This window comes from Ursus arctos, chromosome X, assembly GCF_023065955.2.
Source record: "Ursus arctos isolate Adak ecotype North America chromosome X, UrsArc2.0, whole genome shotgun sequence".
NCBI classification, from domain to species: domain Eukaryota; kingdom Metazoa; phylum Chordata; class Mammalia; order Carnivora; family Ursidae; genus Ursus; species Ursus arctos.
The window spans coordinates 24,808,933-24,825,480 of NC_079873.1; the positions used below are offsets into that span (position 1 = coordinate 24,808,933).

The 16,548-nt window shown below is 42.2% G+C and overlaps 1 protein-coding gene across 1 annotated transcript; it reads left to right on the forward strand.

The window, feature by feature from the left end:
* The first annotated feature begins 14,996 nt into the window (after positions 1–14,996).
* LOC113265802 (melanoma-associated antigen B4-like) lies at positions 14,997–16,031 on the forward strand. The gene has a single exon (XM_026513252.1). It carries the CDS (start codon positions 14,997–14,999, stop codon positions 16,029–16,031), a length of 1,035 nt encoding a protein of 344 aa, XP_026369037.1.
* Positions 16,032–16,548: the final 517 nt, after the last annotated feature.

Below are 16,548 nucleotides of genomic sequence, written 5' to 3' on the forward strand. Positions count from 1 at the left end.
CAATGGGGGTCAGAAACTTGGAACTATACAAAGAAAGAAGGAATGTTAGAGAAGGAATAAATAAAAGTAAAATAAAGTCTTTTATTTTTCTTATTTTTGATCTAACAGATAATTTGTTCCAGATAATACTAGCAACAGTGTTTTCAGTGAGCCTAAGTGACATGAATGACAGCTATGTAATAAGAGATGGAAGAAGGAATTGGGAATACTCTGTTAATAAGGCACATGCACTACCTGTGAAGCCATATAATATTATTTGAATGTGGACTTGGATTAGTTATAAATGTATATGTCAAACTTGAGGGCAACTACTAAAAAGTTTTACATTTTTTTAGGTATAACAGATAACGTTAAGATAGGAGAGAAAATGCAATCATGTAAAATGTTCAGTTAAAACCAGAGAAGGAAGAAAAAGAGTGGAAAACAAAAATGGAAGCAAACAAAAAAGGGCTATGAATAGAAAACAGTTACAAATATAGTAGATATTAATCCAAATATATCAATAATCATTTTCAATGTGAATGGTCTAAATACACTAACTAAAAGAGACTTTAAGGGGCACCTGGATGGCTTAGATGGTTGAGCATCTGCCTTTGGCTCAGGTCATGATCTCCAGGTCCTGGGATCCAGCCCCACGTCAGGCTCCCAGTTCAGCAGGAGTCTGCTTCTTCCTCTCCCTCTGCCTCTCCCCCTGCTTGTTGTCTCTCTGTCTTTCTCTCAAATGAATAAATAAAATCTTTAAAAATATATTTAATCAATAAATAGATAAAGGAGACTCTAAGAGTGAATAAAAACAAAGCCAAACTAGATGTTGTATGCAAGAACCCCACATTAAACATAAAGACAGATGAATTTAAAGGGGTGGAGAAAGATACACCTGGCAGGCACTCATCAAAAGAAAGCAGGAGTAGCTATAGTAATTTGAGGCAAAGTAGCCTCCATAGCAAGGAAAGTTACCACTGATGAAGAGGTGCATTACGTAATGATAAAAGGGTTGATTTTCCAATAAAACATAACAATCTTTAATGTGTATGTACTTAATAACAGAGCATCAAAATACGTGAGGCAGAAACTGATAAAATGCAGGGAAAAATAGATAAATCCACTACTATAATTGAAGGCTTCAACCCCTATCAGTAGTTGACCGATCCAACAGGCAGAAAATCAGTAAGGACATAGTTGAACTAAATAGTACCATCAATCAACTGGATCTAATTGACATTTATAGAACATTTGGTCCAACAATGGTAGAATATACATTCTTCTCAAGTGCACATGAAACATTCACCAAGGTAGACCACATTCTGGGCCATAAAACACACTTTAACAAGTATGAAAGAATAGACACCATAAAAGTATGCTCTCAGACCACAGTGGAATTAAAATAGAAATCAATAATAGATAACTGGGAAATTGCAAAATATTTAGAGATTAAACAATACAATTCTAAACACATAAAGAACTCAAGAAAAAAATTTAAAGTATTTGACTAAACGAAAATGAAAATAAAGCTTGTCAAAATTAATGAGATGTGACAAACCCAGTGTTAGAGGGAAATTTATAGCATTGAATGCATGTATTAGAAAAGGAGAATGATCTAAAATCACTAATGTATCTTTCACCTTAGGAAAACTAGAAAAATAAGGGCAAATTAAATGTAAGCAGAAAAAAATTATAAAAATAAGAGCAAAAATCATTGAAATTGAAAAAAGGAAATCAATAGCAAAAAGTCAATGAAAACAAAAGCTGGCACTTTGGAAATATCAAAACATCTAGTCAGGCTGACCAAGAAAAAAAGATAAGACACAAATTAATCATTTCAGACATGAAAAAAGAGCTATCACTACTGATGCCACAGATATTAAAAGGATAATAAAAGGCTATTTTGAGTAACTTCATGCCCACAAAGTTGATAACTTAGATGAAATGGACCAATTCTTTGAAAGACGCATCTACTAAAACTCACACAGGGAGAAATAATGTGAATGGGCCTATAACTATTAAGGAAATTGAAACCAGTAATTCTTAACCTTCTAAAGCAGAAAGCACCAGGCCCAGATGGTTTCATTAGTCATTTTTACTAAGAATCTAAGGAACATATGACACCAATTCTCTATAGTCTGTTCCAAAAAGTAGAAGTAAAATAGATACCTACTAACTCATTCTCTGAGGCCAGTATTACTCTCGTACCCAAATAGGTAGACATTACAAGAAAGGAAAACTACCATCCAGCATATCTCAGGACCATAGATATGAAAATTCTCAGCAAAATATTTGCAAATCAAATCCAACAATGTATGCAAAGGATTATATACCACAACCAAATGTGATTTATTTCAGGTATGCAAGGGCAGTTCAAGCTATGAAAATCAATTAATGTAACCCATTATATCGACAGGCTAAAGAAGAAAATAATCACATGATCATATCAATAGACACAGAAAAATCATCTGACAGGATCCAACACTATTCATAATAAACTCTCAGTGAACTAGGAATAGAGGGGAAGTTTCGTCAACTTGATTAAGAACATCTACAAAAATACTACAACTAATATCCTTCTTAATGGTGGGAAACTAGATGCTTTCATGGGGAACAAGGCAAGGATATCCCTTCTCACCACTCCCTATCCAAATTTTACTGGAACACCTATCTAATGCAGTAAAGATAACACGAGAAAAGGCAAGACAAGAAAACTGATACAGATTAGGAAGAAGGGAATAAAACCGTTTTTGTTCATCTGATAAAGGGTTGTTATCCAAAATATGGAAAGAACCTTTAAACCTCAACAACAACAAAATGAACAACCCAATGAAGATGTTGGCAAAAGATCTGAGCAGATACCTCAGCAAAGAAGATACAAATGGCAAATAAACACAGGAAAAGATGCTCCACATATATGTCATTAAGGAATTGCAAATGAAAACAAGGAGATATCGCCACTATTCGATTGGCCAGCTATTAGTTTGGACAAAATCTGAAACACCAAATGCTGGTGAGGATGTGGAGCGACAGGAACTCTCATTCACTGCTGGTGGTGATGCAAAATTGTATGACCACTTTGGAAGACAAGTTGCAAGTTTCTTATAAAACTAAACATAGTCTTACCATACAATGTAGCATTTGTGCTCTTTGGTGTTTATTCAGATGAGTTGAACACTTAACGTCCACACCAAAACCTGAACAGGGATGTTTATAGCAGATTTATTTATAATTGTCAAAATCTAGAAGCAATCAATATGTCTTTCAATAGGTGAATGGATAAACAAATTGTGATATAATCATACAATGGAATATTATTCAGAGATAGCAAGACATGGGGTACCAAGCCGTGAAAAGACACAGAGGAAATTTAAATGCATAGTGCTACATCAAAGAAGTCAATCTGAATAAGGCTACATTCTCTATGATTCCAACTATATGATATTTTGGAATAGGCAAAACTATGGAAACAGTAAAAAAACAAAAATCAGTGGTTGCCAGGGATTGAGGGAAAGGGGAGGGATGAATAGGTGGAGCATAGGAGATTTTTTAGAGCAGTGAAGTTATGCTGTCCAATACTGTAATTGTGACTATATGACATTTTCCATTTGGCAAGCCCCATGAAACTATAACACAGAACATTTCCTTAATGTAAACTATGAACTTTACTTAAGAAGAATGTTATCTCCCATCTAAGTACTAACCAGGGCATTTCAAAGGGCATATGCACACCAATGTTTATAGGAGCAATGTCCACAATAGCCAAAATATGAAGGAGCCCAGATGTCCATCAACAGATGAACGGATAAAGCAGATGTGGTATATATATACAATGAAATATTACTCAGTCATCAGAAAATGAAATCTTGCCATTTACAATGGTGTGGATGGAACTAGAGGGTATTATGTTAAACGAAATAAGTCAGTCAGAGAAAGACATATACCATATGATCTCACTCATATGTGGAACAGATGAACATAGGGGAAGGGAAGGAAAAATAAAATAAGATAAAAACAGGGAGGGAGACAAACCATAAGAGACCCTTAACTCTAGGAAACAAACTGAGGGTTGCTGGAAGGGAGATGGGTGGGGGGTGGGGTAACTGGGTGATGCACATTAAGGAGGGCACTTGATGGAATGAGCACTGGGTGTTGTATGCAACTGATGAATCACTAAATTCTACCTCTGAAACTAATAATACAATATATGTTATTTAAATTGAATTTAAATTTTAAGAAAAGTATCGGTATTCATCAGTTGTAATAAATGTGGCACATCAATGCAAGATGTCAGTAATAAAGGAAACTTTTGCAGGGATGGGATATATGGAAACTCTCTGTACTTTCTGTTCAACTTAAAATAAATCCATACATCCATACAGGATAGCTTCCATGTTGGGGGGGGGTGCACACCTGAAGTAGTCACTGGAGCTGCAAACGAGGGTCAGTGATTTGGTAGCTGACTCCTCTCCTTCGTTGTAACCAGCAAAGAGGATCCATCTTTGACTTATGGCGTGTTCCAGAATATGCCAGGGTGTTTCCTATCTTTCTACCTTTGCTCTCCTTTTCTCTCAGAAGGGCCTTCTTATAGTGGTTTCCAAGATTAAGTGCCACCTTCTCATTGAAACTTCTCAGAACAGTCTAAGATACCTCCATGGTTCCATTCGTTCTTCCACTTAATTGCAATGAAGCATTTATTATGTTGTGTTGTTATTATCTGAACCTCTATTTCCCCAGTACTCTATGAACTTCTTGGTGACAGGACTTGGATTTTTTAAAAAATACGTTCATGTATTTTAACATCGTGTTAACTTAATAAATGTTTGGATGAAAGTTTGTATGAACAAGAGCAACAACAAGAAAACCTAACTGCATGTGCTCTGTGTTATGGATAAACAAAAACCTTTTTAAGGGTGATATCCTGAATATTCACCAGTGTGGCATAACTTTTCTGTAACTTAGTACTGTCATCTATAAACTGAGGATTTATGTAATTGGATAGTTCATCGAAAAGATTAGAATAGTTAACATATATGAATTCTCCATATATTCAAAGCATTTATTGAATGAGTTTTTCTAATAAAAATATGCTGTGCAGTCATTGCATTATGTTCACACCAAATAGCTTATTAGCTATACCATCGACTCCTTAAGAGCAGGGATCATTATGCTCTTGACACCAGTAGAGCTCTAATATAAATGGTCTGGCCCAATAGAAGGTGTCTAAAATATACTTATTAAAAGAATGGTGAGGGGCGCCTGGGTGGCTCAGTCAGTTAAGCGTCTGCCTTCGTCTCAGGTCAAGATCCCAGGGTTCTGGGATCGATCCCCACATGGGCCTCCCTGCTCAGTGGGGAGACTGCTTCTCCCTCTTCCTCTGCTCATGCTCTCTTGCTCTCACTCGCTCTCTCAAATAGATAAAATCTTTTTTAAAAATGGTGAATAATTGGAGGAAGGGAGGGAGGGAGGGAGGAAAGAAGGAAGGAAGGTGAAAGGATTTATATAGATCACCACTGTCCAGTAGAATTTTTTACATTGGCAGAAATGTGTTGTGTCTGTGGTGTCCAGTGTGGGAGCCACATATGACTGCTGAACACTTGAAATAGTGCATAGTGCAGCAAAAGAACTAGATTGTTCATTTTGTTTAATTTTGAGTCCTTTGGATTTGAATTTGAATAGCCAAGTGTGGCTGGTGGCGCCTGTATTTGAATAGCACAGGTAGACAGACTTTTTTTTCAATTAAGAAAATTCAGTGGTTTTTAAAAAATCTGTTGAGTAAGTCCTTATTGAGAGTCCACTACATTTAAAAAATAGAATCTGTGCTCCTCCTCTTGGAAATTCATTTGGCAGAGAAGAAAAATGCCTATTGAACGATTAATTAACAGCTGAAATGTAACCTCTACACGTAACCTATAGACACGACTTGAAACTGTAAGTAAGGCTGCTTTCAACTGCAAGTGTAAGGCAATCAAGAAAATTGTGACTATAGAAATGAAAAGAAGTTAACAAATATGCGGAGAAGTGTTTAAAAGGCACGGAAAAAAGAAAATTATATGTGACCTAAACTCTGTTTTTATTCTTACCTACCAAAAAAAATTGAAATATTAATAGTGCCTTAGCAAGGTTTCAAGTAACATCTTGAGCTGTTCTTACTTTATTCATCCTGACACAATCTGGACAGTTTGAGGCCTGTATTTGAATAAATGTCCACAGCCAGCTAAAAATATTCATTACCAAGAGAAAACTCAGCAGCTGAAAAACGATCACCAAACCTTTTCATAGAAGTTCCAGGGTATCAGTGGACTTCCGATTTGTATATTTGAATTTAAATGGAAAACACTTTTTTTTTTTTTATCTTCTGAGAAAGCCTTATTTTCCAAGAGTTTAACACTTGTTAATGAAGTGCTAACAAGCCATCAGTGCGGGTAACACTGTGGTTCCAAATTCGGCTCCTCATCAGAATCACTTGAGGCTTCTTGTTTTAAAATCTAGATTACAAGGCTCCTCTTGATTCGGGGTTTGGGGTGGGCTTGGAAATCTGTATTCTCCATAAAGTCCCCAGGGGGAATGGAACCCACTGCTTTTTAAGGATTCACAAGTTCTTTTGCCCATTGCTTTCCCTCAGCTAGTACTGTGAGGCTGGAAAGAACCCACCATTTCCCCAGGGCTGAGTCATGTTTTCCAATTCTAGGGTTTTCATTTCCCATCTCATTCCCTCCTATCATACACAAATCCACTTGTGTTCTCCAGACACGTGAATGGACTCGGAATTTCACAAGGATCTCCTCTGATTTAAACAGAGCTCTTTTAAGTTCAGCCACATTTAGTTCTTAATTTACATTGTAATATCTTTTGTACCTTTTGTTGGTTGTTTGATATTGTTCTGGATTTCGAATACTTAGTGGTTTTTGTCATTAAAGAAAGATGGTCTTGATTACTCTTAGTGGGGAGTCCATTTTGTTCTCTGGATAGCATAACTAGGTCATCTTCAGTCAGGAACTGAAAGCTAGAGAAGTCCTAGTTCCACCCATTTGGACTTGGAAACACTTGGTATAATTCAGAACCTAAGGCCCTATCTCTCTAGATCACAGACACTTTATGTAGACCTCTAGCTTTCAGTCCCAAATATCCCATCAAATCCAGCTCACTAAATATATATAAGGTATGTAGGCCACTTGGTCATTGAATGTTTAGTGGAGTAACATTTGGAGAAAAATGACATTCTATATTAGGTGTTCTCCATCAATCACTGACAAAGGCTCAAGTTGAAATCCTAATGATGGATCTTTTTTTCCCTTTATTCTTGTTCTCTGAATATCCTATGCAATGTTTAAGCTATTTTCTCCGTAGGGTTCTTTTTTAAAAGAAAAATCATTGTCAACAGCTCAAGCAAAGCCCTGCAGTAATCAAAGCAGTATATACTCACTGGATGAAGAAAAGTAAGGAAGAATAATTTAAAGAGCAGTATTCTTTTCTTGGGGCTGAGTTTCTTTACCCATCTGCAAACTGAAAAGAACTAACTAGGTGGTAGGATTCTGCCATTGTTCACTAGGTGGTTTGTGTATGCCAAGCAGAGATTCTTTTTTCAGAGTCCTTCAAAATTGCCTAATAACAAATAAAAAAATAGTTTGACAACAGCAGATGTCCCTGAGTAGTGGAGATCATATTATTGCTGTAGTTGTTTTCCCTGTGCTTTTCCTATTTTCCTACCTCTCTATAATGATTTTAAAGATTAAACATTAAAATTTTTGAGTAGGCTTTTATAATAGAATGTACAAACCAGTTAGAAGAAACATAAGAATGATTCTCTAAAACAAGACTGGCACGTTGAAAGTCTGATAACCCGCTTGAATATTAAGATGATTTTATTTTGTCCTGGCTTTCTTGCTCTGCAATGAGAGAATGGTATGTGGTAGCACATGATTATAAAACTTGAAGTTGTCTTTCAATATCGATGGCTGCTCAAAGGATATTTTCAACTGAAAAGATTTTTCGTAAAGTCACAAAGCTCTCCTCCAATTCCCTGATGAAGAATTTTATATTTTAAAATCATACACCTACCCACATATCATAGAGGGAAATGGTGAAATACTAAAATCCCATTGAAGAGGCGTTGCTCAAGTGTACGCCAAAGGCACCGGTTTCAGAAATGGTTCTATTTCACATCTTTATTAATTAACTAGTACGTGACTAAATATATTAATGACATTCATGAGTTTTGTTCTGCTGGAAGATGAAGGCACTAATGAATACTAAAATTACCCGGGAGAAGCCATAAATATGGCTCTAAATATGTTACTCATATGCTGTTTTTTAAATGCCAGTTTTCTTGAGCCACTACCTCGTGTCTCTTTTACTTGAAAATGCTTTGAAATACAGCATTTCAGAAAGTAACTCGATCAAATCAGTGCACTTCTAAATTACCTGTGTATATTAAGTCCAAATCACAAGATAAAGGCTGGGTTTGTGTTCCAATTTTGCCCAGGAAATTGCTTTGGTTTTAAAATTTATTTGAAATGTGAAGAGGAAAGTGGAGGTGTGTTTTCGGCAGCAGCCATCTAGACTTCTGCGGGCGTCTCCGGGCCACTGCTCTGAGCCCCCGTCTCCATTCCGTGCCTTTGTTTTTCCCAGATGCGTCTATGTCTGTCCTCTGCAGGAACACGGCTTGCTCTGGTTTCTGAACGGATCGTTATCAGAGTGGCAGAAAGAATATCAATAACCTCAGTCCCAAGCTCCAGAAGGGCCCAGAATTAGGTCTTTTGAAAGATGCAGGATCCTGTACCACTTGGATGAATTTTAGGCACTTGCATAGCTTCCACATTACCACACTCCTATTCCACTCACACTGTGTAAAGCCATTTCATCAGATGGGATTCTCGCGTATGCTTTCCAGACATTCCCATTCACCACTGAGGCTGAACGTGTACCCTGTACTTATACCTTTTTTGATTAAGTTCTTTACAGTTGTCTGGCTCTAGCCTATTTCCCTCCTTGGAGGTTTGGGGGCAGAGAAAATATGCATCCACTCGTCTTGGAGTAGCCCTAATACAGTATCACTCCCTGGGAAATTCAGGGGTGACCTATATTTAACACAACCCTTAGACTGTCTCTCAGTGATCAGGCATCTCAAGCAAGTTGTGAATGTCAACTCTGAGTTGAAATTTTGGAAAAATAGCTGAAGAGCTAATATTTTGTGTCACTTACTAAAAGAGATGTCCTTGCACTTTAGATATCATCTTTATAGGCACTAAAGCAGATATTTTGAAAATCTCCCTGGCCTATGTTCTTGTCTCATCCAAGGACCACTGTACTTTGACCGAAAACATTCAGGAAAACAAGCCGAGGGTCTCCAAGGAACATCATAGATGGCATCTCCAAAATATTCTGTGTTGAAATCTTGAGATTCGGTGTGAAAAAAATGGCAGGAGGACATGCTTTCCATGGTCAAATATGTTAAGAAAACTCATTATGCTTTATTATCCCCCTTGGAGTCTCTCAGTACATACTGGTATATTGAGGGTTCTGGGAAGTCTTGTGGTGAAAACAAAACCAGAAACTGAAACCTATTCAACTTTGTTTAAGCCAGCTTACTCTAAAATGATTTAACTTTTTTAAATAACACCTACTATTACCTCACAGGCCCTGTTTTTGGAAATGCTGTTGTAAACACCACTGCAGCACTGATTGATTTGGGAGGTATATTTGATTCCCTGTAACAAAGTCTTTGTAAGACTGGCAGGTGCAATCTGCTGTTCCCCCTTCATTGCTGTCACTCCCTCCCAGGAGGTCCCTTGCAGGCCCTCACACTTGCTTTTCTCTGAGTGCAATGATTTTGCAGAGTACCTCCCATGTGAACTGAGAATAATATAACTCCAGAAGAGAGGGACCTCAGAACCCTGACCCACCCCTGCTGTGAGATCTGGGAGGTTCGGGCAGAATTTCAAGTGGAAGCACTTTACTTCCCCCTCAAGTAGGTTTGCCAAGCATCCTGTATATAAAAGCAAACAAACAAAACAAGTCCTGTATTTCTTTGTCTTGTTTTATTTTCTCCTCAGGAGACTCAGGGAGGCGAGATTCTTGGTCTGAAGGAGGTGATCCCAGTTTGGCAGAGGGAGGAACTGCATACTCTGCTAGGAGTCAAGGTGAGGAATCAGAATGAGGGGTGAGGAAACCACCCCAGGAGAGAGAGGTCCTGCTGTCAACTCTAGGAGAACCCACACAAGGATGGTCATATGAGATGTCCTCTGACTTGCTCATAAGGTTCTCAGAGAGGTGAAGGCCTTGATGTGAAGGGAGACGGCCTCAGTTAAGTAGAGTGTGTGTGGGAGAAGCTGCCAAGAGTCATGGTGAGGGCCCCGAGTGAGGCCTGGAATGGCAGACTGCCCTTAAAGTTATTTTGGGATGGTGGGGAAACCAGAGAGAAATCACCTGGGGCTGAGATGGAACATGCCCTGTGGTCTTGTCCTGGTGCAGCTGAATGCACTGTGCAAATTAGATGTTTTAATCACATTGTCTCCAGAGAGTTTCTGAGAAATAAAGGTGATTCTCCCTTGAGGTGAGATGTTAAGAAGCCACTAGGTACTCTTTGTACCTGGCTGGGGTGGTCAGAGGCCACTCCATCAAAAGGGCATTCAAATTAAGTTACCGTGTGTAGTTTGGCAAATTCTAGGCGAATTCTAGGTTTTTCAGTGCAGGTTAAATTAATGAAAAGAAGGGTGGTTTGGATGGAAAGGCCCTTGTGAGGGCAGGAAGTTGATCCTTGACAGAAATTTTAGGAGCTTTGTATTGCATCTAACTGGGGAACTGTACCTTATAATCGTATTGAATGATGTATCATGTAATAGGGAAATACTACTTAGTTTTCCTTGCTAATCAGTATTTTGGCTAATTGGATTTTCTTTGTTGTAAAATGCTACATAGTTGCTCACAGCTGCTGGATTAAAAAAAAAATTCCGGCAGGGTGGGTGTTATCATCGTGGTTCAAATTAATCATACTAATAAATGCCATGTTGAATTGTCAATAGGCCAGGTATTATACCAGGCACTTAACACATATTAACTACGGTCCACCATCCTGTAAGACAGAGCTTATCACACCCACTTCACAGATGCAGAGCCTGATGCTCACAAAGTTTAATAATGTGTCTGAATTCGCACAGCTGTTAAGGGACAAGGTTGAGACTAGCCGCTAGTCTGGACTAGCCTAGAGCCCACACTGTTACAGTTCCCCTAGCCTGAGGCCCACTTTATGTCTTTTAATTCAATTTCCCCCTTTTTTCTTAAAAGTGTATCTCAGGCAATCAAAAGAAGGATTGTATGCTCCTACTACTGGGTTGGAATACATTCCTAGAGCAGTATGAATACCAAAATAAATGAGAGGCATGAAAAAAGAAACATGGTGGCAGTATGATCGTCTACACATGAAATATCAGATAACCTTGAAAGATGAGGGGCTCACAAAGTCATCCTGGACAGGCCTTCCTCATACAGTATAAATCTATCACAATAAAATTTACATGAGACTAAGTCTGGCTGATGAAGAGAAGGAAAATATCAGCCCATTTCCCGCCAACAGCCCATCACCTTCCTGGGACCCCTGCCTTGTGCTTTGCTTCCCCATCTCACATCACTCCTAGGACACGGACTGAGGTTTGCAGAGGGGAAACTGCTCAGCTCTTGGCAAGGATGTGGCATTTCCCAGAAAGCCTTTAATCCAAGAGACAGCAGCCAAGATAAAAAGCCTAATGTTAGAGGCCTTGGGTGACAAATATCCCAGAATATAGGGGATCGCACATAGGCTTCTACCTGCTTTCATACTTAGAGACAGAGACAGAGCTCAGACTGACCTCAGACAGAGCTGTCAGGCTAAGCATGCCCTCCCTCACTTATTCTTGAGGCCTCTCGAGGAGTTCAGAGTTTCAGCCAAAGAAGGACAATCTCAGGTCAGTAGAAGGAGTCCCAGCCTCTGTGAGACACGAAGGACCCTAAATGAGGAATGATGGAAGAACCCTGTCAGAACAGTGGGGTTCCACAGAGTCTGGCTCCGGTCCTCTACTATAGGAGAACAGACATACTACTCTGGATGTGGCTCATTCTGAGTTCCAATTCGGTCCCAGAAGGTGTGTACTTTGATTTGATGGGGGCAGCCTCAGGTCAGCAGACAGTGGAGTCCCAAGACTGGTCAGATGTCAGGGTGAGAACTCTGAATAAGAATGAGGGAATCCCTCACCCCAGAACAGAGGATCCACACAAATCTCCCCCCCCACACACCAATGCTGTTGGCCCTGGGATGCCCAGGACAGAGTTGTGAGGTGGAAGAACCCCCCTCAGTCTCCCTGGAGTGTCCCACATGTGCAAAGAGAGAAAACCCAGGCCTTAACAGGAGTCATAATAAGAACCCTGACTGTTCGATAGGGATCACCCTACCAGCACAGGGAGTCAAACAAAGCCCCATCCTATTCTGAGCCCCGGGAGGCCACAGAAGAGCTATCACTGATTCCACCTGTGCGATCTCAGGGAGGAAAAGCCCTTGATCTGAAGGGGGCAGCCCCAGTTCTGCCAAGGGTGGAGTCTGGCCTTAATTGACGATGAGGACCCTGAGTGCTGATGAGCCTACAATTCCCTTAAAAAAAAAAAAAGGCCTTCCAGGGGGCACCTGGGTAGCTCAATCCTTTAAGCCTAGGCCTCTTGATTTTAGCTCAGGTCATGATCTCAGGGTTGTGAGATGTGGCTCTGCCCTGGGAACAGTGCCTGCTTAGGATGCTCTCTCTCCCTCTCCCCCTTCTTACCCACCTCCCTTTCTTATAAAAAAAAAATGCCTCCCAGAGCCCTGTTTCTGCATTCAGGCTTGTGCGGCCCAGTAGGAGTAGCCCCGAGCGGCATGGCCAGAGATTCCCCTCTAGGGACTCAGGAGGCTGGGGGCCCCTGGGAGCTGGCAGGCCTGGGCCGGCAGAGGGAGGAGCCGCAAGCGCTGGGGTCCCACAGAGCCCCGCCCCTGCTTTCAGCCCTCGGAAACCCCGGTGCCCCCGCCCCCGGATGCAGGTCACTCGACTTCCTTTCTGGGCGGGACCTCGACAACTGGGTGCAGCTTTTGTTCGGAGGCCGCCGGTTTCCTAGGACCGGTCTAACGTCAAGGTGAGGACCCTGAGTGGCAATTGAAGAGACTACAACCCCCCAAACCGCGCCATAACGAAGGTGGCCCGAATCTGCCCCTTTGGTCTGGCTCTGGGAGGTCCTAGAGGACTGGCGGGCCAAATTTGGCCTAGAAAGTCTCACCGGGAAGGCCTTCGTCTACGGGAGTAGGCCCGATTCTGTGGGTGGAGGAGCTAGGCCCTAACTGGATTCATGATGAGGGCCCCGAGTATTATGAGCAGGCCTTTACCCAACAGAGGGGGGCCACACTGGCAACACCCCCCCTCCCCCCCGTACTCTGCTCTAGGAGGCTTCAGGAAAGGTAGACGGATGTTGCGAGAGCTGCTTTTCCCTCTAGCAACTAAGGGAATTGAGGGCTCTACCTGACAACTCCCAAACTCAGCAAAGGAGGCCCTGGGCACAGCTGGCAGGCTGAGGTGCCCCCTCATTTTCTCTGGAGGTGATGTCAGGAAGGGGAGGGCCTTGGTCTAATGGAGCAAGCTCCTTTCAGCAAATTGGACCCAGTCCCTAACAGGAGTGGAGGTTATGATGCCCAGTGAGGATGGAGGACACCTGCCATAAAGAAGGGGGCCGCATAAAGCCCTATCCCTGTTTTCATGCCTGGGAAACTTGGGCATGGTGACATGATGCTACATACTCACTTCTTCCCAGGACATCTCAGGGAGGTGAGGGACCAGGTCAAAGTGGGCAGCCTCAACCCAGCAGAGGGAAGATTTGAGATTATGCCAGGTGTCATAGTGAAAACCTTGAGAACTGTGGACATGCCCGATCAGTGGGGCCCCAAAGAATCCTGCCTATTACCAGCCCTGGGAGACCTCACAGGGAGATGTCAGGCAGAAGTGTTCATCAGTTCCCACTCCACGGTAGCAGGACAGTGAAGGTCTTGGTCTGAGGGGAGCGGTTCTAGGTCAGCAGAGGAAGAAATCTTAGACCCTATTGTGAGTCAGATTTAGACCTTGAGTTGGAATCCTGTGGGGGACAACCTACCATAGAATATCAACCTGCCTGCAATAGCTTTTACTCTTGAGGGGACCACGTTTTTTCAGATAAGGTTGTCTTCATGTTTTCCTATTGGGACTCAGGGAATCAGGGGGTGATCCAATCCTGAATAGAGGGAACATCAAACATCCATCTTAACCCTTTGATTTCAGCCCAAGAAATAACAGGGAAGGGCTGTCAGGTTGAGCATCCCCCTCACTTCTTTATATCAGGTCTAAAGGCAGTGATATTCTTAGTCTGAAGGTGCAGCCACCAGTCAACAAACGGAAGTGGTGCCGAGCCTTTCAAGGAGCCAAGATGAGGATGTTAAAGGAAGGCTGAGGATCCCAATGAACTTGGAACAGAGAGGACCTTACTGAGCTCTCAGCACAGGGTATTCCCTAGCAGGGAGGTAGAGCGAGGCACCCTTTCAGTTCCTTCTCCTGGGTCCCAGGGAGCTTTGAGGTGTCACTTTCAAAGTAGCAGAGGAGAAGGTGCCCCAGCTTTGCCAAGAATTGACATGATAATACTAAAGATAAACCGAGAGGCCCCAACATGACAGAACACAGGGGCCTCACGGCAAACACGTGCTCTCACCTGAGTAAACGCAAGGCAAGGCTAGCAGCATGCAAATAAGACACACTCTAAGGGTTCCATGGTTCCTCTCTGGGATTCTTAGGGGACAGGCTGACCAAGGGAACAGGAGCCATTGTGAGGTCCTAGAACAGTACCCTCAAGGACCCTGCAGAGGTGGCCTTTGATAAAGCCAAAGTGGAATCCACCTGTTGAAGGTGATAAAACCATCTTACTCTCCCTCCTGCAGGGGCCCAAGTCACCTGTTCACTGGCTCACACCCTTACCTGCTATCCCTGATCACAGCCATTATGCCTCGTGGTCAGAAGAGTAAGCTCCGTGCTCGTGAGAAACGCCGCCAAAACAGAGGTGAGACCCAAGGTCTTACGAGTGCTCAGGCCACCACGGCAGAGGAGGAAGAGACCACTCCTTCTTCCTCTCCTGTTTTTGGGGATGCTCCCTCAAGCTCCCCTGTTCCTGGCACTTCCCAGGAGCCTCAGGAAGCCTTGGCCACCACCAGTGCCGCCGCAGGTGTTTTGCGCCCGAGATCTAATGTAGGTGCCAAGGGCCAAGTTGAGAAAAGTAAAAATTCCTCTTGGGCCTCAACTTCCCCTGAGAGTGCTCGCAAAGATCCTCTAACCAGGAAGGTGGGGATGTTGGTGCAGTTCCTGCTGTATAAGTATAAATTGAGGGAGCCCATTATGAGGGCAGACATGCTGAAGATCGTCAACAAAAGGTACAGGGAGCACTTCCCTGAGATCCTCAGGAGAGCCTCCGAGTGCATGGAGCTGGTCTTTGGCCTAGAATTGAAGGAAGTCAAGCCAGGCGGTCGCTCCTATATCCTCGTCAGCGGCCTGGACCTCACCAGTGATGGCAGCGTGAGCAGTGGCAGGGGCTTCTCTAAGAATGGGCTTCTCATGCCTCTCCTGAGTGTGATCTTCTTGAGCGGCAACCGAGCCTCTGAGGAGGATATCTGGGAATTCCTGAATATCTTGGGCATCTCTGATGGAAGGAGGCATTTAGTCTTCGGGGAGCCCAGGAAGCTCATCACCCAAGATTTGGTTCAGGAAAAGTACCTGGAGTACCGCCAGGTGGCCAACAGTGATCCTCCACGCTACGAGTTCCTGTGGGGCCCGAGAGCCCATGCTGAGACCAGCAAGATGAGAGTCCTGGAGTTTTTGGCCAAGGTTCATGATACCGTCCCCAGTGCCTTCCCATTCCATTATGAAGAGGCTCTGCGAAATGAGGAAGAGCGAGCCCGAGCCCGAGCTGCAGCTGGGGCTGCCTCTACTTCCAAGGCCGGTGCGCGTTCCCGGGCCAAGTCCAGCCGCTCCTCTCTTCCCTAGAGAGGGCAGAGGCAGATTCTTTGCTTTGTCTTTGGAAAGGCCTGTTAACTAGTGTTCCTGATATGCACAAATAATTTGGTTTTTTTTCCTTACATTTTTCAAGCAGTGTTCCTTTCAACAGAAAGTTTATTTAGATTTAGAGTATAAGTTTATGAATAACATGGATCACACGTTTATTTATTGCTGTTTATCAGGTTTAGGAGTAAGAGTTTTCTTTGTTTTTTTGAAATACAAATTGGAAATTCTTAAATCACTTTTGTGATCCAGAACAAGCTAACATGGCTTTAGGACAGGCATATCCTTGGAAATGTGATAGAGTTCCATACTAAGATAGTTGGGACCCACCAAAGTAGATGGATAGATGGATAAATAGAGTAAAAATTGTTTAATTCTTGGTGTGTCTTTTTGTAAATTTAAAAGATGTATACCTCAATTTGTTTGTTTGTCAAGAATGTTTGAGAATATAAATCATAGTGAATCAGACCTCTTTATTTGTGTCTCTTATTTTCCACACACT